Source organism: Rattus rattus, chromosome 1 (genome assembly GCF_011064425.1).
Source record: "Rattus rattus isolate New Zealand chromosome 1, Rrattus_CSIRO_v1, whole genome shotgun sequence".
Lineage (NCBI taxonomy): Eukaryota > Metazoa > Chordata > Mammalia > Rodentia > Muridae > Rattus > Rattus rattus.
Genome location: NC_046154.1, coordinates 32,591,266 through 32,615,418, shown reverse-complemented (window position 1 = coordinate 32,615,418; position 24,153 = coordinate 32,591,266). Strand labels below are relative to the sequence as shown.

General features: G+C 52.1%; 1 protein-coding gene across 1 annotated transcript in view; it reads left to right on the top strand.

The window, feature by feature from the left end:
• Nucleotides 1-23,738, top strand: part of Grik3 (glutamate ionotropic receptor kainate type subunit 3) — an 83,496-nt gene extending 59,758 nt beyond the window's left edge. Inside the window, exons 10-15 of the mRNA XM_032898210.1 lie at nucleotides 1,157-1,380; nucleotides 5,855-5,973; nucleotides 8,266-8,483; nucleotides 19,098-19,320; nucleotides 19,809-20,059; nucleotides 22,707-23,738. Coding sequence (XP_032754101.1) covers nucleotides 1,157-1,380; nucleotides 5,855-5,973; nucleotides 8,266-8,483; nucleotides 19,098-19,320; nucleotides 19,809-20,059; nucleotides 22,707-22,901 — 1,230 coding nt within the window. The 3' untranslated portion in view covers nucleotides 22,902-23,738. The remainder of the gene's footprint in view (nucleotides 1-1,156; nucleotides 1,381-5,854; nucleotides 5,974-8,265; nucleotides 8,484-19,097; nucleotides 19,321-19,808; nucleotides 20,060-22,706) is intronic.
• The last annotated feature ends 415 nt before the right edge of the window (nucleotides 23,739-24,153 follow it).

Here is a 24,153-nt window from a genome sequence, read left to right as displayed (position 1 = left end):
AAATCCCATCTCTAGGGTTCCCTCTCTTGCCTCCATGCTAGTGAGGCCTTGGACTTGCCCCCTCGGTTTCTTGTCTACCCACATCCTCGGAGGAGGAGGAGGAGGAGGAGGAGGAGGAGGAGGGTGATGGTGGTGGTGGTGGTGGTGTGTGTGGGTGTGTGTGTGTGTGTGTGTGTATCACACACACATGTATCAACATGAATTTTCTTCTTCAGTAGCTCTCTACCTTACTTTATGAGACAGGAGCTCTCTTTGAACCTAGAGCTGACCACCTGGCTAGACTAGCTGGCCAAAGAGCTCTGGGGTCTATAACCCGAGCTCTTGGATTATGGACTCTTCTTTGGTGAGTAGCGAGTGTTGGGGATCCAAACACAGGTTCTCATGCTTTCACGGCCACCATGTCACCAACTGAGCCATCTCCCCAGTTTCCAAGGAGAGCACTGTCTTTGTCTGACTAGCTTTTGCGTCGCTTTTGGGATCTAATGACCATCTTGAGTGGGCTGAAGTGGTCACGAAGGGAATGAGAGGGGGGCAGCTAGATGAAATAAGCTGTGGGTTTCCTGTGGTCCTCGTTTCCTGTCGATCGCTAAGCTGTGCGTTTCCGTCATAGTCCTCTCCTTCAAAGCCATCAGCTCTGGAGAACAACGCTTACACTGGCCTGTATTGATGGATGTCCTTGCCTCCCTCACACCCTGGGCATGGCCCAGCTAAGAGGATCAGTCAGTGTTGAAATCGAACTGCAAATAAGTGGGCTGGAGATACAGTTCAGTTAGGGACCTGTGTTCTATCCCCAAAACCCATGTTGGAGGAAAGGCCGGGTGTGGTGGCACACGCTTAAGAACTCCAATGCAGAGGCAGGCACTCACCTAAAGACTGAGGGTCACAATCAACAAACAAGGTCAGTTGCAACTGAGAAATGGAAACCAAGATTGTCCTCTAGCCTCCACACTTACACATACATTGCCATGCACACACGCACACACACACACACACACACACACACACACACACATACACATGCACACACACAGGAGTAGTTAAATGACCTTGGACTAAGGCTATTGGCACCAACTCAACCCATGATCCATGAGTGGGTTCTCCAACACCTCTATCCCAAGGCTTTGCTCATTATCTGTTTGTCTGTCTGTCTTTACAGAAAGCAGATCTGGCTGTGGCTCCCCTGACCATCACCCATGTCCGAGAGAAGGCCATTGACTTCTCTAAGCCATTTATGACCCTCGGAGTGAGCATCTTATATCGAAAACCCAATGGCACCAACCCCAGTGTCTTCTCCTTCCTCAATCCCCTGTCCCCAGACATCTGGATGTACGTGCTACTCGCCTACCTGGGTGTCAGCTGTGTCCTCTTCGTCATTGCCAGGTAAGCCTGTTCCTTGGCCAAAGCTCTGGGCCAATCTGGGTTGCATAGGAAGCTAGACAAGGCCCCTGTGGCTCAGAAGGCCCAAGGTTTGGATTACTATGGTTCCTGACATTCCCCCATCCCCCACAGCTCAGATCCTTTGTCCTTGAAGAATGTTCAGTGCCCCTCCCAACGGGCTTGAATCACCCAATCTTCCTTCTGGTCCATGCCAGTGACACTGAGATATGGTAATTACACTCTCAGTCCCAGAATAGACTTGGAGGAGCCAGGCCAGTGCCCGGGGATGCATCTGAGCTAAGCACCTGGGATAGCGGACCAGACCCAGGTGCACTGCATGGCCTAGTGAGTAGCTTAAGATATGGAGAACAAATTGTATCCAGGCAGTCCACACAGCAGAAGAACCAATCCCCACCCGCTACACACATGCCACATGCAGAAACACGGCACCCAGGCACGCGTGCCTGGGATCCATGCTTACACACTGCCTCGTTCACACATGTGCCACCTGCTTGGAATCAGCACTTGCTCTCTGACTACCCGTTGCATTATTCATTAGAAACAGAAAAGGTACATGCTTGATAGTGGTTGTGGGAAGTGAGTCGTCAGGGAAGCGGGCTCTGCCCATGTTTATCAAGTACCCGGTATTTGTCGAGCACGCTGGTCCGCACCTTGACACTCTTCCATTTTCTCTGACAGCATCCCTTAAAGACACCTAAGACCCACTGAGGCTATTCAAGCAGTAACAGACGCATCCAGGATATGCACTTAGTTTCACTGAGGTTTTGTCTGTGTCTTTGGCCACTGCTCTGTCCCCTCCGAAAGCTCCCCAGCCCCTCCCAGCAAAGCTTCCACCCCTCCCTCCAGACCCCATCCTTTCCCTGGGTCCTCTCTGCTCTAAAGCCTAACAAAGTGTAAAGAGAAGCTTCTCTGGAGAGGCAATTTGAGATCCAAGGGCCTGGTGTTTCGCCTCTTTTTCCCTCTCTCTCTAGAGCTTCCTTTGAAAGCCCCCCTCCCCTCTGCTCCCTTCACTCTCTGCCTCCTCCCGCACAGATAGAGACCAAAGGAAAAGTGTGCCAGGCAAAATCACCCAGCCTCCCAGGCCTTGCCGCAGCGCCCGCCCGCCTGCCCGGGTGCTGCTGCAGCTGCCCTGCCTGCTCAGCCCAGCCAACAGCGAGCTTCACGGCGAGGTCTTCCTCACCCCTCTCTTCACTAATGGTCTAACAAGCCTTTGAAAGCCGAGCTGCTCTCCTGCGCTCTCAGCGTAATTTTCTTGAAGCTCCAGTGGCCTCCCAGCCACCCCCCACCCCCACCCCAAGACGGGAGCATTTCTAGCCTTAGTTCTGTCTGTTTGATGTGTGTCATTTCCTCCCTGTGTGCGTGCGCACACACACACAAAGATATGGGCCGTCCATCCGCTGAAGGCATCTGGGTATGAGTCCAGCCTCCCCCTTCCCAAGGCTAGTCTGGGATGAAACCAAGGCTCAGAGAGGTCAAGTCAATACCCGAAGTCACAGAGCTTTCCTTGGCAGGGTCCCATTTGAAGTTAAAGGCAGCATTGGGCATTAGGGAGCAGCAAACTGCGGTGCACACAGATGGCCGGGTGGGGTACACTGGGTGGGGTGAAGCTGGCTTAGGCTGGATAGAGAAGAAGGACCCGTTAACTGTACATGGCACCTCCCTTGCCAGCCACCATCAATTCTGTCCTCTTGTCTTCTGCACTGTAAGGTTCCAGTCCTCTCCTACACTGTAATGGGCACCCAGTGCTGTGAACCTTGCTTTGGTTGGAGGAAATTCAACTTTTGAAAACATGGCCAAAAGGCCTTTCTGGCATCCATTGCATTCATCAGAATAAACAGCTCTGTTTCCAGGAAATTGTCTTCTTAAAGCTTTGCCCCTGAGTGACACTTTGGAACCTAAAATGTCTTCACAGCAGAGCTCCAGAGGACCCAGATACCCTTTGGTGTCAGTGGCCGCAGAGGTGGCCCCCAGGACCTTTGTTCCCCAGCGGTGGGAACTGGGTCAGCTTCAATGCCCACCTGTAGGGTGGTGTTAAAACACATGAGTGATTACAGGGCAGAGGCTGGTTTAGGGGGACTGATCTGGAAAGGGGAAGCAAGTTTCAACATAGAAATTTCTATGACAGCATCCTTGGGTAATGTGGTTTTTTTTTTTTAATGTGTGTGTATATGTCTTAGTCTGTCGTCTGTCTGTCTGCCCCCCTCTCTCTTTGTGTGTGTGCATGCGTGGATGTGGGTGTGTACACTAAAAGTAGCACCAACAGCCAAGGAAATGGCTCAGCCAATAAAGATACACTTGACACCAAACCAGAGGGCCTAACTTGTATCCCAGGGTCCCACACGGTAGGAGAGAACGGACTCTTGCAAATTATCTTCTGACACCCATATCCATGCCTTGTCACACATGCCCACACATATGATAAACAAATAAATGTAATACAAGTTTTAATGAGACAGACAGACAGACAAATAGATAGCTGGACCCCTGAGCTCTGCTCAGGTCCTATCTTTCTTCTGCCCCTAGCCCTTTAGCCAGGAGAGGACCCAGAGGAGTGCAGGTCTCTTGGTGCCCAGTGAGAATCATTGCAGACCAGTCCTAGGTCTCCCTGAACTGCAAACTTTATTTCTACCTGGAAGCTGGAGGCCCAGGTTCCATGGATTTTATGAGTGCTGCCTTATCTCTAACAATTTCTCTTCAGCTCCAAGGTGGGCCTCCCAGGGCCTCCTTAGGTAGTCCATCCCTCCCCCGACTGTGTCTCCAGTGGCCTATGGCCTCTGCCTGTTAAAGTCCATTGCTTTCTTAGCATGGCGCCAACTTGGATCTGTACCAGGTTCCCATCTGTGTAGACTCAGTAGGGAGGCATTGTGTACCCAGTGCCCCTAAATCTGGGGGGTCTCTGGACCTGCAGCAAGGACTCTCCTACCCAGAACGCAAGCGCCCACCAAGCCCTGCTCTCCAAACGCCCCAGGCCCTGCCTTAGAACTGCACAGAGCATCTATTCCGGGTGCCTGGCTCTCCAAAGGTTTTCATCCCCTCCATCAAATGTGTCTCAGCCCTGCCCTGCTGAACCTCAGCCTCTTGGAGATTTAAGAGTCTCTAACCAATTCCAGCTCTTCCCCTTTGACAGTCCTCAACTCAGCTTGAAGCCTCACAGGGAAATGCCCTATCTGATGGGGCATCTGCTTCCTGAGAGTGGAACTGAGCCCTGGGAGCAGCGGGTGGCAATACAGCCACTTGAAAAGGGAGCTGGGAAAGGTCCTGACCCAGTGACACTAAAAACTGAAGCAAGCTCCCCTGGCCTTGTCTGGCCTTCTTTGCCTCCTGCATCCCTGCCCTGTGTCAGCCCTCAGCACACACAGCTGCCGGCCCAGTGACGTCGAAGTCTCTCCATCTCTTTGCTTCTCTCTCGCATCTTCAAGCTGACTCATTCGTAGGCAAAGCTCGGCCAGTCAGCCAGGCTTCCCTCCCTCGGTTGGGGATCCTCTCCCTTCGAAGGGGTGGTGCGGGATAGCAGCTTTGAGCAACCTTTTCCCGTCAGGCATATGTTCATATACTCAAACACAAAACTCTGAAATTAAATCCCTCATTGTTCTCTCCGTGGGGTAGGCTTCTGGGGCACTTAGGCTTCCTCGCTGTATTCTTGTATACTATTTGAATATTTTATAATAAATATCTTTTCCTTTCAGTTTTTTTTGTCATTATACAAGAAATTCAAATGCACTCTCTCATTTCCAAAAAGATCCATGTCATACAAATAAAGTAACAGATTTGGCTGAAATTCCTTCTTACCACACCCCACCCCCCCAGGCACATGCCAATATATATGGAATATAGATGGAAACTTCCAGACCCCTGAATATCCATTCACATATACATTTACCTATAGAGCTGAATGGTTCTGTAAGGTAACCTATAGAAATGCAGCTGTGTTGTATTTATTTCCGATCGCCTTCTTTTCATTAGACTGTGTTGAAAATGGTTCTCTGTCTGGGGACAGCGCGATGCACGCACGCTGCTCTCTTTAACGGCTGTGTGATATTTTGGTGTGGCTCTGACATGGTTTATTTAATCATCTCCCTACTGAAGGACATTTAGGTTATTTTCAGGTTTTTTTTTCCTCTCTATTGCAAACAACACTTTGATAAACATCCTTGAGGACTTTCCTTTATGCTCCTGTAGGGGTGGTTTTTCTAGACGGATAATGACTTGCGGCTTCCCAAGGTAGAAGGGCACACACGCTTTTAATTTGAAGAGGTGATTGAGAATTACTTTAGAACCAGAAAAGGGCACTGGCAGTGAAGGACAGGAAAAACCTGGTCCCGGTCGGCCTTTGCCTATCGCTCCAGCCAGACGAGAAGCAAAGGGGCTCTGGAGTGGTTGGTACTCCACACTGGTAACGTGTTGCTAAGCGGTCGTCTCCTGCAACTTGCCCTCACTGCTTCCCTTTACGCTGCAGATTCAGCCCTTATGAATGGTATGATGCCCACCCCTGCAACCCCGGCTCTGAGGTGGTGGAGAATAACTTCACGCTGCTCAACAGCTTCTGGTTTGGAATGGGCTCCCTGATGCAACAAGGTAGGTGTCTGCCCTCTCCCGGAAGGGAGCTTTACTCCTCAGAGGGGCCTTGGGCCTGACCAGATCCAGCTAGCAGCCTTAAGGAGGCAGCTATCAAAAAGGCTGGAAACACAGCTGGCCCCCTGGGTTTTGCCCTCACCCCTGATTCACAGCCTGCTCCACTGCTGTAGACAGAGCCAGCTCAGGGTCTGAAACCGTCAGCCACCCTGACTTGTGTGTCATGTGAGATACGTTCCCAGTACCTTCTACTCTCGTTGGGATAGACAAGACCGTGCTGCCTGCCGGGCTGACTGGTGACTTCTCCATGGCAGAACGAAGTTGATCAAAGCCAGCTGGGGGTTGGTACCCTAGAGGCAGAGAGGCTGGGCAGGAGGCTCTACATGGCAGTGCTGTGAGAGAGCATGACTGAGGAGACTAAGAAACCTCCAAGACATGGTTAGGTCAGGGCTCGGCGAGGTTGACTAAGGCTGGGACTTCTGCCATTGTACATCAGAGACAGTGTCCCTGGAGGAAGATTGTCTTCTATCTTAGAGGGAGGGCCCCAAGCTGACTGGCCCTGAGAATGGGTTGAACCTTTTAGAAATGGCTGAAGATGTTTAAATGTCTAGAAAGCAGCCGGGCATGGCAGCTCGTATCCCTTGATCCCAGCATTTGGGTGACTGGGACTGGAGGATTAATGTGAGTCAAAGACAAGTAAGCCTGAGCGAGGCCTTGTCTCAAAGCAGGGGAGCAAGGGAAGGCATGGAGAGAAGTGGGGTTGGGGGGACGGGGAGGAGTGCAGCAGAGTGACTCAGTGGATAAAGGCACCTGCTCCCAAGCCTGATGACCTGATAGGAAAGCAAGGGACCTAACTGCAAGGCCGTTGTCCCTCACACTTGAGGCTTCACCCTGGTCCTCAAGACCCAGCAGGAACCCTGGTCTTTGGGAGGTAAGGCGAAGACGCCAGATGAATGAGGGAAGGAAGGGAGAGCAGAGGGAGGAGGGAGGGAGGGAGGAGGGAGGGGGAGGAGGAGGGAGAGAAGGAGGGAGGGAGGGGGGAGATTCTCCTTGGTGCCCATCACACACCTGTCCACTGGGCTGCAAACAACCGTGGAGCTTGGAACCAGCGAGCACAGCAGAGGAGGAAGCAGACCTGTTCCACCCCTGACCCGTGGGCTCCCGCAGCCGGGAAGTGACAGTAGCTTTCGTGGGAAGTGCCTCCATCTGTCCCAGCTATTAATGAGCATCCTGAAGGCTCACCTTGCTTCCTTGCCCATCATCTTTGTTTGGTGACAGTTGAGAACGACCCGGAAGCCCCCTCGCTGCTGCCGTAACTTCTCCAGCGCTGCCTGCTGCTCCTCAAAGTCCGGGTCCCGATGCATCCCCTGCATGGTTTTGATTAGGAGGGGGAAAAAAACCTAAGTGTTTGAAAAAACTCTCCCCTGAGTGACTTCTTTGAGAGAGAGAGAGAGAAAAAAAAATAATAAAATCCATATCAAAGCAGACGTTTTCAGATTGCAGGTCCAAATATTCTGGAAAGTTCAGGAGTCACTCACTATTTAAATCTCTTGAAAGCCAGCTAGTTAATTACTTCAGTTAGAAGGTTCCATCTAAATTGTGCTCCACACCCAAGGTCGGGGAGGATGAGTGATATATTTCAGCAAAGAGCTTCCAAAAATGTTGATTTTTCTTCTCCTGCCAAGTGCCTCACAGCAATCTCATATTGGTACACCGCTCGTATTTCTGATGCGTCTCTCTTCAAATCATATCGTTGCGGTATCTCAGTATTTTCGCTGTCCCTCTGGCTGGGACAGAGGAAGGACAATTCTTCATCCTTTGCAGGGTCCAGAACAAGCGAATTGTCTGGCCTCAGATCACCCAGAGAACTGGGAATAGGGTTATAAGATCCCCCCTCCCCCAAAACCCATAGGTTCTGACCCCTATACCATGATCCACAAACAGGCATCGGAGAGGCTGAAATCATGCATGTGTGCGTGTGCATGTGCGTGTGCACATCTGTGGGTGTGCACACACGCATGCGTGTGTACATGTGGAATTCATATGAAAGGCTAAGTAAACACAGTGTTTACTCCTCCCTTCCCCTCTCTTCAGTGATTGACTCATTTGGTTTTGAGGTGGATCCAAGAATTTGCTTTTCAGTCAAGTTTCCGGTGATATCGAGGGACTGTGGGGCTGATCCACTCATCTGTGGAAACGGTCTCTGCACCTATGGGAGTGTCGAGTAATGTCATGACCCAGGCTTGGGGGCACCCATGGTCTACACATTGTAAGGCGTCTCTGCCGTTCTCCCAGGATCTGAACTGATGCCCAAAGCTCTGTCTACCCGCATCATTGGCGGCATCTGGTGGTTCTTCACCCTCATTATCATCTCCTCCTACACGGCCAACCTGGCTGCCTTCCTGACTGTGGAGCGCATGGAGTCACCCATCGACTCTGCCGATGACCTGGCCAAGCAGACCAAAATAGAGTACGGTGCTGTCAAGGATGGGGCCACCATGACCTTCTTCAAGGTGAGAGTCTCTTTTTCCTCATGTCACCCAGCGCTCACCTTCCTGGGCTCTTCTCTGAAAGCAGGAGCTCCGCCCTCCTCCTTCCCTCCCTACTCAGAATCCAGAGGACCTGGATTCTAACCACAAGACTCAGCCTCTCCCTGGTGAAACCCGTTGAGGTTAAGGAGCTGTGATGATGAGCTCTATAGATTGGTCTCAAGTTCTGAAAGTTGCTAAGGATGTGAATCATGGGAGGAGGGTAGACAGAAAAGAGTGGACAGGGCAGGAAGAGAGAAATGGCCCAGACAGCCCTGGGACCATTGGTATCCTGTTCTTGGCTTGGGGTCTTAGTCCATCTATCTCTCAGAGGCTGACTTGGGGTGGGTGAGCTGCCCATTTCCAAGAGTAGAAGCACATCCCCTCCTCTTGGAATACCAGTGTCTTCATAGAAAGTCCCTTCCTCCTGCCTAGGTGACTGCTTTCACAGGAGCCAGGACTTTGTTGTTCCTCCAGCTTTGAAAGTGTTAGCTCAGTTCCACGGTTTTCCCTTTCTGTCATTCTAGTTGAAGTCAAGGGTCTCTGGCCGAACCCACGAAGGGGTAGGTTCGGTGTGCTTCTAGATGAACAGCAATAGCTGTAGCCCTGGGCGCTCACAGAGGGCCAGACTGCTCCTTGCTTGGCCTCTGTTAACCTCCTCAAACCGTGTGAGATTAGCACTGTAATTATTCCCAATCTACGGGTGGGAACTGAGCCGACGGCAGATCAATGGCTTACCTGACGATTCATATCCGGAGGAGCTGGACCCCATCCTCATCTGCTTCTCTCCAAAACTTAGGTGCTAAGCCAGTGGTGTTGGGACTTGGATATGTGTCTGAATACAACGGAGCCTCTGTCATCAGAAAAGATGTCATTTCCCCGTCCACACTCCTGTCCTGTGCACACCCAAACACACACACACACACACACACACACACACACACACACACACACATCGGACTCAGGAGGCCTAGGGTGGAAGCATGATGGGCCTTCGGAGCCGAGAATATAGAAGTAGAGTGCTTGGGTATCCATGCGCAAAACTCTGGGTTCAATCCCAGCACAGCAAAGCAATTGTATAGTGGTGCACACCTGTAATCTGAGCATTCGGGGGTTGAAGCCAGAAGATCAGAAGCTCAAGGTCATCCCCAGCTACATGGCCAGCCTGAGCTACCTGAGAGAGAGGGAGAGGGGGAGAGAGAAGATGGAAACTGAGAGAGAGAAGAGGGAGGAGGGGTGGAGGAAGAATTGGAGAGAGAGGGGGTAGAAGAGCAAGGGGGGGAGAGAGGAGAGAGAGAGAGAGAGAGAGAGAGAGAGAGAGAGAGAGAGAGAGAGGGAGAGAGAGGGAGTGAAGAGGGAGAAGGGGTGGAGGAAGAATTGGAGAGAGAGGGAGTGAGGAAGAGCAAGGGAGGGAGGGAGGGAGGGAGAGAGGGAGAAGGGGGGATTTTAACAAGTTCCCAGATGCTGCTGGGGCTTCGGCTGGGGATGCTTTGAGAAGTGGTCCTCTAATTACCCCTTGGAAGCATCAGGCTTTGGGAACTGTGCGGGTGTATCCATTGGCTTATTAATCAGCTGCCCTCTGCCAGTCTGGAAGCCTGAGTGTTTCCCTTTACTCTGGGCTCTGTTTCTTCATCCCTGAGCCCTTGCCTCTTTGGAAACTCGAAGAAATGGACTGAGCCCCAACGGGGCCTGAGGAAATAAAGGAAGAAATTAGAGTGGAAAATGCCTTTATCCCGTGGGTGCTCACGTCCCAGCACTTTCTGCCAGCTCCCTGTGTCTCTCCTGAGGCTGGAGGCAGCCACATACTGAAAAGAAAAGGGGAAAGAGGGGCTTTCCTTCCCTTACACTCAGCTACCGCCGATAGAAGCTGGTCCCACCATCTGCTGGGGAGGGCACGGTGTAGAGTGAGCTCAAGGGGAAATAAAAGGTTGTCAGAGGTGTCAGGCACTTGTTGGAATCTCAAGAGTGTGAGTCAGTCTGACAGGATGCACACGCATGTATGACTGACTGTGTGTAGATGGCACATGTTAATGAGCATTTTGCCCCTGCACATGTGACATGCATGGGAGTCTGCCTAATGTGCATATGTAGATCTGTGCTTGGATGTGAATGTTTGCGTGTGTGTGTGTGTGTGTGTGTGTGTGTGTGTGTGCGCACGTGCACATGCACACTCACTCGCTTGCTTGCTCACTCCCTGTCCTCGGGCCACAGCCCAGCCCTTTGACTACTGGAGCATCTCATGCATTAGGCATGAGCCAGTCTCTAAGCAGGGCTCCCGATCAAAGGGAAGAGGCATAAATAAGCCCGGTGCAGGCTCATCTCGGCTGATTGGAGGCCCCGCCTCCCCCCATGCAGAGATGCTCAGATTGCCTTCTCACAGCCCAGTCCCAGCTCCCCACTGAGCCCCAGTCCTCAGCATCCAGCAGCCACTGCACAGCCACCCTCCTCCCCTGCAGTGAGGAGGGCAGAGGAGGGACACTGAATCTGCTACCCAGCCAGGACTATGGGGCTCCAAGGTTCATTTGCCAGAAACAGCAACAGAGTGACCCCAGGCTGCACCAGCCCCACTTCCATTCTCCCCGACCCCTTAATACTTCTCTGCAGTCAGCCACATTGTCCCAGGCGTGTGCCCATACTTCGCCTGTTTCTCTGCCATCCTCCTAACAGCCCTAGAAGACAGGTGAGTATTACATGTTACATGCAGTGGAAGCAAGGCTCTGGGAGGCTAATTGACTCGCCTAACAGCAAATAAAAAAAAACCGTCAGAGCCAGGATTTGAACCACACCTGACTGGGAAGAAGCCTCTACCTTTTGTCCTTCTTATCAGTTTCCTGCCATGGAGCTGTGGTGGGTTGGGCCATGTCCATAACCCAGCACAGTCCTGGCACACTGGCCACACAGAGAACTAATAAAGTTTGGGTGTCTGGTGCTGTGGAAGGGACAGGATTGAAAGGTGGTAAAGCCAGGAGGAGCCAGTGCAGGAGGTAAGCAGTAGTAAGCACAGATAACAAGCAGGCAGCGCTCCCCACATACCCCAAGTTTAAAACAAGATCATTTATTTCTGTGGTTAGCACGTGCCTGGTTAGGCACTACACGTACATAGAACTAAAGAGTGATGCCTCAGTCAGTAAAGATCTTGCCACGTAAACATGAAGACTTGAGTTTGAATCCCCAGCACCTATGTAAAAGCCAGGCATGTTGGCACCTAGCAAACACTGGGTGTGGGGGTAGATAGAGGAAAGCCTCTGTTCCTCTCTGGCCAGAATGCCCAGGCGAATCAGTAAAGCTTCAATGATAGACCCTGTCTCAAGAGATAAAGAACAAGTGAGAAATATACCAGATATTGGCCTCTGGTTTTCATATGCATGCGTACACACACACACACACACACACACACACACACACACACACACATACACACAAGTGTGGACACACCCCCAAATAAGTAAACGAAGCTCCCATGGATAAGAGTAGACCATAATGAAGGGAACAGCACGAAGCAGGACATCAGGGCCCCGAGCCCCCTGAGCTTAGCCAGCTGCTTGCAGGATGCTGGGTGTCTAGAATCTGCCCCTTGGCTCCGAAGGAGGTTTGCCGGGAGAATTGTCAGGGAGCAACAGACATCACAAACAGCGTCTCCTGTGCTGTCCTCCCTTCCGTCTTGGAAGATAAAAATTAATTAGGAGATGAAAAAGGAGGCCTTTGAAAGCACTGTTTGGCTGTAAAAATATGTAGGCAAAAATGTAAAGGAGGGTGTGGGGGAGGTGAGCTCTTGGCAGGGGAGCTGGGTGGCTTTGAAGGAAGAGAATGTTGGAAGGGATTCTGCAGGGATTGTGGCCTCTTTGAGTGGTGGAGCTGGGCGCTCTGCACAGTGGGTCTGCTGGGGAGGGGTAGTGAGGGAGCATGGGAGTCTGAATCCTCAAAAGCAGGGCTCCTCCTCCTCCCTGCCAGTGGCTGATCCCCCCCTTACATGCCTCAACTGCAGCATCTTACCTGGAAGGGACATGGAGGGGCTGCCCTGCACACCCTAGGTGTGCAGATGTCTCTCCAAGCTGGAGGGCTCAGGAAGCTACCCACACCTCATCCCCCAGTATCTCCAGCCTGCTCTCTGCTGCTGCCCTCCTTCCCTTCACAGCCCCAGATCTAGTTTACAGCAGAAGCAGGGCGGGAAAGCCAGGCAGCCGCCAGTACGGTCTAGCCTGGTACAATCAAGCACCATGCTTTCAAGTCAGAGCAACCAGGATGTGTCCTGGGCGGTGTCTCTGATAGGTGTCTCTGAACACGTTGTTTTACTGCTCCAATCCCCAAGTTGCTCACCTAGACAAAGTAGATACTGGTTCCTACCTGTGACCATTCACCAGGAGTCAGTGAGCATCAGGGCCAGGGAATATCTTGTCCCCAGGCCCCCCTCCTGAGGCAGGTGACTCAAGCAGGAAGCACCTTTGACACCTGGATTCTCCTTTCTCCAGGGTCTCTGAGCTTTGTGGTAGAATGTGTGCCTCTTATCTGACCATGTGCAGGATCATACACAGAGAGAGCTGAGGAGACAGGGAGTCAGGTCTTAGAAGGATTCTTTCATTGGGGATGCAGAGGCAGGTGAATTTCTATGAGTTCTGGGCTAGCCTGGTCTACAAAGAGTTCCAGGTCAGTGAGGGCTACATTGTGAGACCCTGACTCCAAAACAAAAGAAAGGATTCTAGGAGAAAGCAGCAGGTACAGCCAAGGTTCAAGGATGGTAGGGAAGTCCCTGAAAACGCCTAAGCTTCAGAAGACTTCCCTGGACCTCAGTTTCACCTTCTGTAAACGGTATAAATGATGTCCTCAATGCCACAGAGTTCCTGAGATGATTAACGAGGGGATTCCTTGATGCAGCTTAGAGGGCTTTCTGTTCTATAGGACACATCTCATGACATTGAATAAATAGTCTTACTATTTACTAACGCAACTGGTGGCGCAGGCCCATCCACCTCATAGACATGATTCTGAGGCCACCCTTTGCTTGCTTTGATGCAAAAAAAAAAATTTTAAGCGGTTGTCAGCATTTTGGAATCTTGAGACTTTTGCGTTGGAAATATTCACAACTCCAGTCTCTTGAACATGTGAACGATCTGGCATCTTCAAGTTGGCACTCCCGCAGAACCGCTCCTGGAACACAGAGGCGATGGCTGGCTCTGGCTCCCAGTCTCGCCCAGACTCACACCATCTCCCGTGCTAGGGCTGGCCTGTCAGCACTTGAGGTTCCGATCCATGTGTGCGTGAATGTGCATGTGTGCACACGCGTGTGTGCATGTGTGTGTGCTTGTGTTTGTGTATGTGTGTACGCATGCGCACGTGTGTGTGTGTGTGCTGTGTGTTTATGGATGTGTGTGCTTGTTTTGAGTGTGTGTGTGCGTGTGAGTGTGAGAGTATGTATGTGTGCATGTGAGTGTGTGTCTGTGTGAGTGTGAGCGTATGTATGTGTGCATGTGAGTGTGTCTATGTGAGTGAGCATATGTGGCCCTTGAGTTCAAGGGCATGAATCTTTTTTTTTCTTTTTTTCAGAGCTGGGGACCGAACCCAGGGCCTCGCGCTTGCTAGGCAAGCGCTCTACCACTGAGCCAAATCCCCAACTCCCAAGGGCATGAATCTTATGTGCATATGTGTGCAGCCACAGCACAGGCATCCTTCCTAAGGCTCCATTGTTTGGAGATCGGCTTTCTTGCTAGCCTGGACCTTGCCACATAGGCTAGGCTGGGGCCAGTGAGCCCCAGGGATCCGCCTGTTTGATTCCCTAGCATTGGACTATAAGCCATGTATCACCAAACCTGAATATTTTTTATGTGGGCTCTGGGCATCAAACTCAGGTCCTTTACCAACTGAGCCACCTCCTCCTCCATTTTGTGTCACTTATTTTCCGTAACTGTTCTGCACTATGAAGATTATTTCCTCTTTCTAAGTAAGAAAACTAGGCTTTAAGGAGAATTGAGGAGCCTTGAGGAATAATAATTCCAGCCACATAGAGAGCCTTAGGGTCAGAACTTTGTGCTCATTACGGCCCTTCCTTTGCTGAGTTTGATGACAGCCAGGTGCAGTAGCACCCTTAAAGGCCCCATTTTATAGACATGGAAGGTGAGGCCCAGAGATGTGGTTGGCACAAAGAGCTGGCATTTGAAGACAAGCTAGTGTGACACAGGGGTCCACGCAGTAGAGCTGACCCCTTTGTGATCTTCCACCCACACCTGCAGTCCTCATCTCTAGGTCCCCTCTGAAGAAAAAGCCACAGCTCCTCTTAGGACTATAACAGCAGGGGCAGGGCATTCAGAGAGGCCTCCTGGTGCCCACGGAAATAAACCAGGAGAAGTGATTAACTGCTCCAGGACATGGCTCTGGTGGGGCCAAAGACTCCCCATCCTGGGACAGGCTGCTAATTAATCTAAGAAAAGGTCTCTTCTTCAGAATGGAAAATACCCAGAGTCTCGCCTGGAATCACACTGCAGCTGCCTCTCTACACACATTCTCTGAGACTTAGTTGCGTTCAAAGCTGATAGATATGTGTTTATATATGCATATATAGCCCCATATACATTCTCTTGTATAGAAATGTTAAATTCTCAAGATTAAGTGTCTTCAGTTGGAGAAAATCAATTCACTTCTTTGAGGAGGCTGAAATGGGAGAGTCGTGAGCCTGGAACTTCCTTTCTTGCCAATTTTTCCTGATAAAAAAAAACGCATCTTCATCCTGGCAGATTGCCCTGTGTTGGCTGCTCCAAACGATTCCATTAATTGATTTAGGTGACTGGCTCTGCAGTAATCCTTATTAAGGCTCCCACCAGAGCCAGAACAGACAGATGACTCTGGGGCCATCGCATGTGGGACTCCACTCCCCAAGGAGGTGACGGCAGTGGTGATGGGGGCCCACAGAGATGAGAGGAGCTTTGCTTCTTTCTACGGTGGACACGTCATTAGGAGGGGTCAGGGTTGTGCTCCAGAATCATTGAACTGTCCCAGGAGACTGTGGGCACGTGTATTTGACCATGGGACCCAGGGTCTGGGTCAAGAACAGCAAGGAACATCTAAGGGAAGCAGATTGTAGAATTTCTGTGACAAAAAGCCAAAAACAGAACCCTGAAACTGGAAGGTGGAATTCTTGAAGTGCATGGTCACAGCAGGCTCCTTCCTGGTGTCATCTCCTGTCTTAACTGTCCCACGCACTCCCATGTCCTTCCTTGTTCGTCTATCCGCTAGTGTCTTCCTCAAAGCCTATCCGCCTCAGTACATCCTCCAGACTCAACTGAGCTCCCTGCCTTGGACTACGATCTAAAGAAGCATGTCTGTTGGCATCCTGAGGGGCTGTGGATAGGAGGGAAGGGAGGGTAGACGGTGGGGTTGGCACAGATCGGTGTTCTGACCACACTCTCAGGCACAGGAGTATGGCAGGCTCACAGAAAGGGCCACTGGTCACATTTGCCAAGACTAAGAAGCTATAGATGATAGTTTCATGGGGGCAGCAAGTGGATATGCTGGGTGTGAGGTGGGGAGAGCGGGTGGGTAGCTGATGGCTCGCTGAGGAAGAGGATGAGTAGATGGACACGTGTAAAAGGAACAGGCAAATAGAGGTGACAAGTTAGACCAGGAGTCAGAGCTCAATATCTAGTATGTGGACAGTGTGGGGGAGGGGAAATGAGCAGATGGCCCAGAAGAAGAGGAAAGGGATGGATATGTGCATGAGTGGATTAGAGGGCTGGCTGGACTGATGACTATATGCAGGCATGGTGGGGGCATGAGACTATTGAATGCATGGATTAACAGTGGATGAACTAACAGGTAAAAGCCTTAGGAGGTAAAAGAGAGTCTGGATGCCTCATTCAACCCTGGTTCCCACCTCTGTAGAAAACAGTTTGGGGAGCAGGAGGCAGGAACGTGAGGTAGCTGAGGAGCGGGAGTCTTTGAAAGGAGAAAAAGCAGTCAGGTCGGAACAACCAGCATGCACGCAGGTCTGAGGAGCACGTGTCTGGCCAAGTGGGGATGGTTGGTTGGACTTGAATGATTTGGCTACAGGATGGAAGTTTGTGGTTATCTATACACACAGCTCTATCAGGAACAGTGCAGCTCTTGGGAACATGCGTGTAAGAGGGTATTAGTTATACTGCTTACCAAATTACCCCAAACTTCACATCTTAAAACAACATCTGTCACTTGGCAGCTCGGTGGCCAGGAATCCAGTGGAGTTTTGAGAGCCCTCTGGCCCGAGGTTCCGCACGGGGCTGTGATCCAGCCGTCAGCCAAGGCTGCAGTCACTCGAGGCATGGCCTCTAAGCCCATGGCATGAGCGCATGCTCAGTTTCCCTCGGGTCGCTGGACTGAGCAAGAGAAGTACTGTGTACTGAGTTGAGATGCCGTCCTCTGTCGCTTGCATGGGGATCTCTTAATCGATTCTGTGTGACAGTACTGTCACCACCACCTGGGAGAAGAGCTGAGGAGATGAAGACAAAGTCTTGTCACTCAGGGGTGCCACTCCACCTCTACCAGAGAGTGATCCAAAAGCAGGCCAAGAGGTCCAGCCCACGCTCAGGAGGAGACTGAACAAGGGTGTGACCCCCGGGAGACAGGAGTCGTTAGAAACTGGGCAGTGCTAAGGAAGGCGAGTGCCAAGCAGGAAGAGGGGCCGGAGAAGCTGCCAGAGGAGAATCTGCATATCAGAAATTATCTGGAAAATGAGAAACATCTGGAGCCTCAGAAAAAACCAGAGATGAGAATCCTCTCTGAGGGAAGAGGTGTTAGCAGGGGAGCACTTGGGGAGGAGCTGAGGTGGAAAGAAGACTGGAAGGTGGCCGGCTGCAGAGTTGGGCAGAAGGCAGGTGGCTGTGGGGGTGGGGCAGCTGAGAGAGAGCAGGAATGGTTGCGGCGAAGAAAGGTTGGGTGAAGCCTAGAGATCCGGTGCATCAGAACCCTTTGTGCACTGGCTTTGAGGCACGTGAGTTTGCAGGCAGGGAGCGACGGCTTTGTGAAAGATTCCACGCTCTGTAGTACTCAGTGGTTCCATGCCGCTCTGATAGTCATTCCTGTCTGTGGCCTCCTTCCCTGGGGCGTGATATAGACTTTGACCGCCAGTTTCAGGGCGCCCATCCCTTCCAGAGCCCAGAAGCACCCAGAGAGAAGAAAGTACATATTCCTCTCGGGCTCCCTGCCCGCTCTGGCAGCCATGGCCTGATCCCCTACCCTTCCCCCAGGCCTGTGCCAGCCTGTGGGAGGGCACCCATCTTGTCACGTGTACCAGAGCTGGGCTGGGTGCCAATCAGACAGGCTGACATCACAGAAAGCCACAGCCAGACTTGGAAACAGCCGATACAATGGGGCTCTCAGAGCCACCTCTTCCCCTGGGACTAAGGCAGGGCTGGTCTCTGTTGAGACCAGGCAGCTGGCATACATCAAGTTCCCAGGAAGGTTCGTGCACACCTAGCACGACCAGACAGCAGGGACAATTATGCACAGCCCTCTCTCCTCTCTCCTGGTCCCAAGGACCTTCCTGAATCTTCCCAGAGCAGACACAGCAACCCACCCACCAGGCTGCTACCCCGCCTGTGGTCTCAGGCATGAAGCCAGCACAGGGATCTGCAGGCCACTACTCCCAGGAACCTGCCTTTTTCTCTGCTAGCAGTTCCCACTGTGTCTCTCTCAGTACTACGAACAGACCAGAACCATGCTTCAGTCCTCTCCTGACACAGAGTGCAAAAAAAACGGGAGGGCCAGCTTTGCCTGAAGTAACATGGGGAATCAAACTCCACTGAGCTTAACCTTCACGTGTGCCCCCTAGTGGTTACTGGGGTGCAATGCAGTTGTATGGGTAGGCACAGGGATTGTCTCCAGAGGGTCTGGATATGAAACATGGCTCTACCATTTCAACTCTGGATAGCCTTGGGTGAATTACTTAACAGTGTCTCAGCTTCCCCATCTGCAAAATGGGACTAATAACACGTGCTTCATGTGATCTCAGCGATCGATCGATGAGTTCATACAGATAAGGCCCTTAGAACAAGATCTCTGCTTGTTAATTCCCTGACAGACGTTGGAGAAAACTCACGTTGAAGAAGTCAGTCTGAGAACGGAGACTGTAGCTAGGTTGGCAGAATGTCTGTCTCGAATACATGAAGCGCTGTTCAATCCCCAGCACCACACGAACCAGATGTGGTGGCACGCACCTCTAATCCCAGCACTTGGAAAGCAGAGGCAGGGGGATCAGAAGTTTAAAGGCACCCTCAGCTACCTAAGGTGTGTGAGGCCAGCCTGGGCTAGCCTCAAACCTGTCTCAAAGTTTAATTAATTAGTTCCAAAGACTGTTTGTGCTATGGCAAAAAAAAACAAAAAACAAAACAAAATCCAGGGCTACTAGGAAGGAAGCCAGAGTCTGAACCCCAGGTTTAGCGCCTTGCAACTGTGCCCAGCACCACCTCACCTCTAGGGCCTCAGTTTCTATACCCATGCAATGGGGGTGCTCCCCCACCCTACAGAATACACCCAGAGTTGGATGGCAGGAGCCATGCTGAGTGACCAAAGGGAGTGGAGCATGGGGGAGGGGCTCCATTACTCTTGGTTTAAATGTTCCCCTCTCTCGCCACCCAGAAATCCAAGATCTCCACCTTTGAGAAGATGTGGGCCTTCATGAGCAGCAAGCCCTCGGCTCTGGTGAAGAACAATGAGGAGGGCATCCAGCGGACACTCACAGCCGACTACGCTCTGCTCATGGAGTCCACGACCATAGAGTACATCACACAAAGGAACTGCAACCTCACCCAGATCGGCGGCCTCATCGATTCCAAGGGCTACGGCATCGGCACGCCCATGGGTGAGCGAGCTGGGCGAGGGGAGAGGGCTGCACTACAGACACAGGATCTTGAGCCCCTCCACCCTCTGCTTACAATGACTCCCCAGAGTGGTGTCACTGAACTTGGGGAGGTGATGTTTCCTCAGCCAGGAGCAGAGGGATAGAGACACAAGCCTGGCATGGTCAGGCCTGGCCTCGAGGACAGAGACAGCCTAGCCTCCTTCCCTTGCCCTCTCCCTGTTGATGCAACACACACACACACACACACACACACACACACACCCCTCCCCACCAAAATACCTTACCTGGACGTGGACAGAGGGCCTTATAGAAAGGAATCCTTTTTTTTTTTTTTTTTTCCGGAGCTGGGGACGGAACCCAGGGCCTTGAGCTTGCTAGGCAAGCGCTCTACCACTGAGCTAAATCCCCAACCCAGGAATCCCCTTTTTAAGCTGTCAGAGGCAACTCTGGTAAACTGTCCCCCACTGACCGCCTCTCCCCCTCCACAGGCTCCCCCTACCGGGACAAAATCACCATCGCCATTCTGCAGCTGCAGGAGGAGGACAAGCTGCACATCATGAAGGAGAAGTGGTGGCGAGGCAGCGGGTGCCCTGAGGAGGAGAACAAGGAGGCCAGCGCTCTGGGCATCCAGAAGATTGGCGGCATCTTCATCGTCCTGGCTGCCGGCTTAGTCCTGTCCGTGTTGGTGGCAGTGGGCGAGTTTATATACAAACTCCGCAAGACAGCGGAACGGGAGCAGGTGAGGCCCTGGAGGAGGCTGCGTTGGACAGGGAAGGAAGGCAAGGACAAGACTAAGCTGGTTTCGTCCTCCTGAGGGCATGCACTCCGACTGTCTCATCTCACCATCCTGTCCACCCCCCTGCATCCAGTCCACCAGGATCCAGCCAGCTCTCCTCTGTCCTGACAGCGCATGTTTTCCCATCAGCCCCTACTCCACTCCGTCCCAGGCCAGTGTGCAGCCCAAGCTATGCCCCAGTCTCCACACTGCTGACGCACCTTTTCTGTCAATCCAACCTGGAGGTGGAAGGAACCTAATTCCATGCCTTCTATCCACGTGGCCTCCTAAGCCTCTATCCTTTCTCTCTACATTGGCTGCCCCCCCCCCGTACCCCCAGGCTGACTTCCCAGCCTCCGGTGCCTCCTGCCTGCCACGGTTCTCTACCACCATCTCTGAGCTCCAGAGCAGCCAGTCCCCTGTTTCAAACTTAATTCAAACCATGTCAGCTCCCCTCTTAAAAACCCCCAGGGTAATTGTCGAAGCTGGGTGACAGAGGCCCAGGAGTTCATTATATTGTACAGTCTGCTTTTGCATATATTGAGAAATTTCCATAATGAAAAGTTTTAAAAAAGCAAAGTTCTGAGGGATGGCCCAAGTGTGCAAACAGTAAAGCTAGCCTTCCCCTGCCTGATTAATTCAAGCGTGGTCGGTCGGGGCAGGAGCCCCGGGTCCCGTGGCAAATTAGAAGCGTGGAGAGAGAGTTTTAAGTGCTAATACCCTGGCCTCGCTCCCAGAGAGTCTGTTTTAATTGGCCCATGGTGGAGCCTAACTCTAGAGTTTGCAGAAGGCCCACGGGGTGATTTAAGCGTGCACCTGAGCCAAGAGCCTTTGGGCTAGGGAGTCGCCTCTCCCGGCAGAAGTTCAAAAGCATCCCAGCCCAGTGTGGCTGCCGCTGGGTCACAGGCAGAGGGCTCATTACAATCAGTGCCTGATAGATCCATCAAAATGGACTGGAGTTGTTTAACAACCAGCAAGGCTAAGTCAACCAAGAGAAGGGAGAGACAGCTCTGGCTATGTGAGTTAGCCACCGCCTAAGGGGAGCTTGAAAAGGTATAATCCCAGAAGGCCACTCCAGGGGAAACTGAGTCTCTGAAACCGGCTCTGCGGCTGACTAGCTGTTGTCTGAAGTGGCCAAGGATATGGGTTGTTTAATTCGCAAGGATGTTTGTTTAGGTATGAACCACAACATAAAAGACTGGGTAAATGCCTAAATGTCCAACGGGGAACAGTTAAAACTTAGGATACGTTGAGAAAGAGCAGTTGCCAGAGTCTTTAGGAATCCCTTTTAAGACTGAACGGAATTCTAAATTACAGGTTCTTTCCCATCCCTCCCCCTCACTGCGTCTCACACGACTCCTTTTGAGTCTATAACATACCCGGCATGTTTCTGCCTCAGGACCTTTGCACATGTCGGTTCACCTACCTGGGCCTGAACTACACCATATTCTTAGCTGCATCTGGCATGTAGATTTTAACTCATATCACCTCCTTAAATAGCCTTTTCTCATCCCCACTCATCTCTTCCACATCATGGCTGTAGCCTTTTCTTCTTTCATTTCATGTTCATTGGTGTTTCGCCTGCATTTATGTCTGTGTGGGGTATCGGGTCCCCTAGAAATGGAATTTACAGACAGTTGTGAGCTGACTTATGGATGCTGGGAATTGGACCTGGGTCCTTGAAAGGGCAGCCAGTGTTCTCCAGCCCCATGGCTTTAGCCTCTTCATAATAGCCATGACTGGCTGGAGGATTTTCTTATGCACATGCTTGTCTGTGCCCGTCCCATTGCTAGACAACAGTTCCCAGATCCTGGAGTCCTCACCTTCTTCGCCACCACTCTCTGCCTCATGCCCAGCATGTGGCCTTGTATGTAGGAAACACAAGATGCAAAAAGGCAGGCTGAAGAGACCAGTGTCCTACATAGAGCAGGAAAGGGAGGGGGCTTGTCATCACTAACAAGAGGCCTCCATTCCCCTGGACCATAACCTACATACCCCATCGATGATGCTTCACAGCCTTACTGTCTGAGTTGGGTCGTCATCCTGCCCTACTGGGCACCATCTCAGTCCAGGTGACCCCAGTAGTTGATCTTAGGAGCTATGGCCATTAAACCCCCGTGGGGATGCTAGCTTATACTGTCCCCCTGCTAGCTTCAGGAACCATGTTCAGAAGGCCCTCAAGTAGACCTATTCACCAGGCCCCCACCTTAGACACAGGCTGAGCAGGAGACAGTAGTTGGAAGACCCACCAGAACAGGTCACCCAAGGTGTGTCTCAAGGGCTTCTGCAGCCCCAATTCCAGGTCAGGCCTAGTGTAGGAGAGGTTGGATTCATGGGAGGAAAACCTTAGAGTCTAGTGGAATCCCCCCAGCAGGCTCATAAGAGCCCCTTAGGCTCTGAGTGCAGGCCATTCAGGCTGCTGTGGACTTCTCTGTGAAGCACAAAGATGATACCATCTGCCCCTCCCCCTCAGTCTACAGAGGACTTCCCAGTCATCTTTCTGGGGCTCGAGACGTTGGTGGGATGTAGGTGTAAAAGAGCGCGGGTGGCGCTGTGGTGGTATCAGGAGGAGGAGAGGATCTGTCTCACCCTACCTCTTGTCCCTCCCCAGCGCTCTTTCTGCAGCACAGTGGCCGACGAGATCCGCTTCTCCCTCACCTGCCAGCGGCGTCTCAAGCACAAGCCACAGCCTCCTATGATGGTCAAGACAGATGCGGTTATCAACATGCACACCTTTAATGACCGAAGGCTTCCGGGCAAGGACAGCATGAGCTGCAGCACCTCGCTAGCCCCTGTCTTCCCTTAGACTTGGGTCCAGCGGGGACTTCAGGCCCGGTCCACACAGAGGAAGGCAAAGGAGACCCGAAAGGACATCCTCATCTCATGCTGGCCTTGGGGATGGAGCTGCTGCCCGCATCCGGCTGTGAACCATCAGCTCTTACCTACCGGGGAAACCCATGGGCCCTCAGCTAGCTGCTTGGGCTTCATCTCCTCTTGTCTTTTCTGTGGCTTTCTGAAGCTGTGAAGGCCAGCGGAAGCACACGCCTCTCAGGCTCCACTCACCGACCATCTCCATAGCCAGCTACTTCGGCCAGGGCTCTGCAGAGGCCTCGGAACACCAGAGATGGCTCTTACACCTCCCTCCTTCCCCTCAAGTCCAGGCCTTCTAGCACGCACCCATGAGAGCAGAGACTCCAGCTCAGAACGCCTTGAGGGTGTTCTGAGGAGGCCGCCAGTGGGAGCCCAAAGGCAGCCATCCATACCTGGACAGAAGCAAAGCTTCAGCCCTTAAGGGCTATTCACCTGGCTCTGCCCTTCCCAACGTGGCTTCGCCGACAGCAGCCCCTCGGCAACACGAGAAGAGGTGTGGGAAGGAGGGGGTTGGCGTGGGAGAAGGGGGCACTCGGACAGAGACTGCCGTCTCAGATGCTTCGGGTCAGTGTCCCTGAGCCACGAGCGTTTAGAGAGTCCCCAGGAATGCGAACGAAAGTCGTAGTCACAGCGAATTCTCCTCCACATCTGCACAGAGCAAAGAAGGCGCCCTCCTTCACAAAGATTGTCCGAAGGCTCAGTTGACATTGGAAAGTCTGCAGAAGAAATGTGGGCTCCATGAAAACCCCACAGGCCCATGAACCAATAGGACAACTTCACTGGCAAAGAAGCCAGCAATAGGGACCCTGGGTTCTCTACCATCTACTCCCTGGTGATTTCTGTTCCGGCCATTTGAGTTTGGCCTCCCTTTGTCATCTTGAAAAGAGAAGACCGGCCTCAGCTGAAATGTGAGCCAAGCCACAGCTCCTCAAAAGAGGAATTGCTGTCCCCACACCCACCCCCCCACTGCACAGACTAACTTTGGGGTAGGTGGGAGAAGTCAGAGGGGACCCAAAGAACTTTTTGGGCATGCCCAACCTAATGATCCCCCTAAAGAAAGAAAGCCTTCAGGGGCAGGATATGAGACGTCCAGAGGCCCCCAGGATAGTGAAGGAGTAGCTGCCTCCTGGAAGATTAACCAAAGACCCAACACAGAGACACAAGGCCATCCTGGCCCTGGTCTCTTT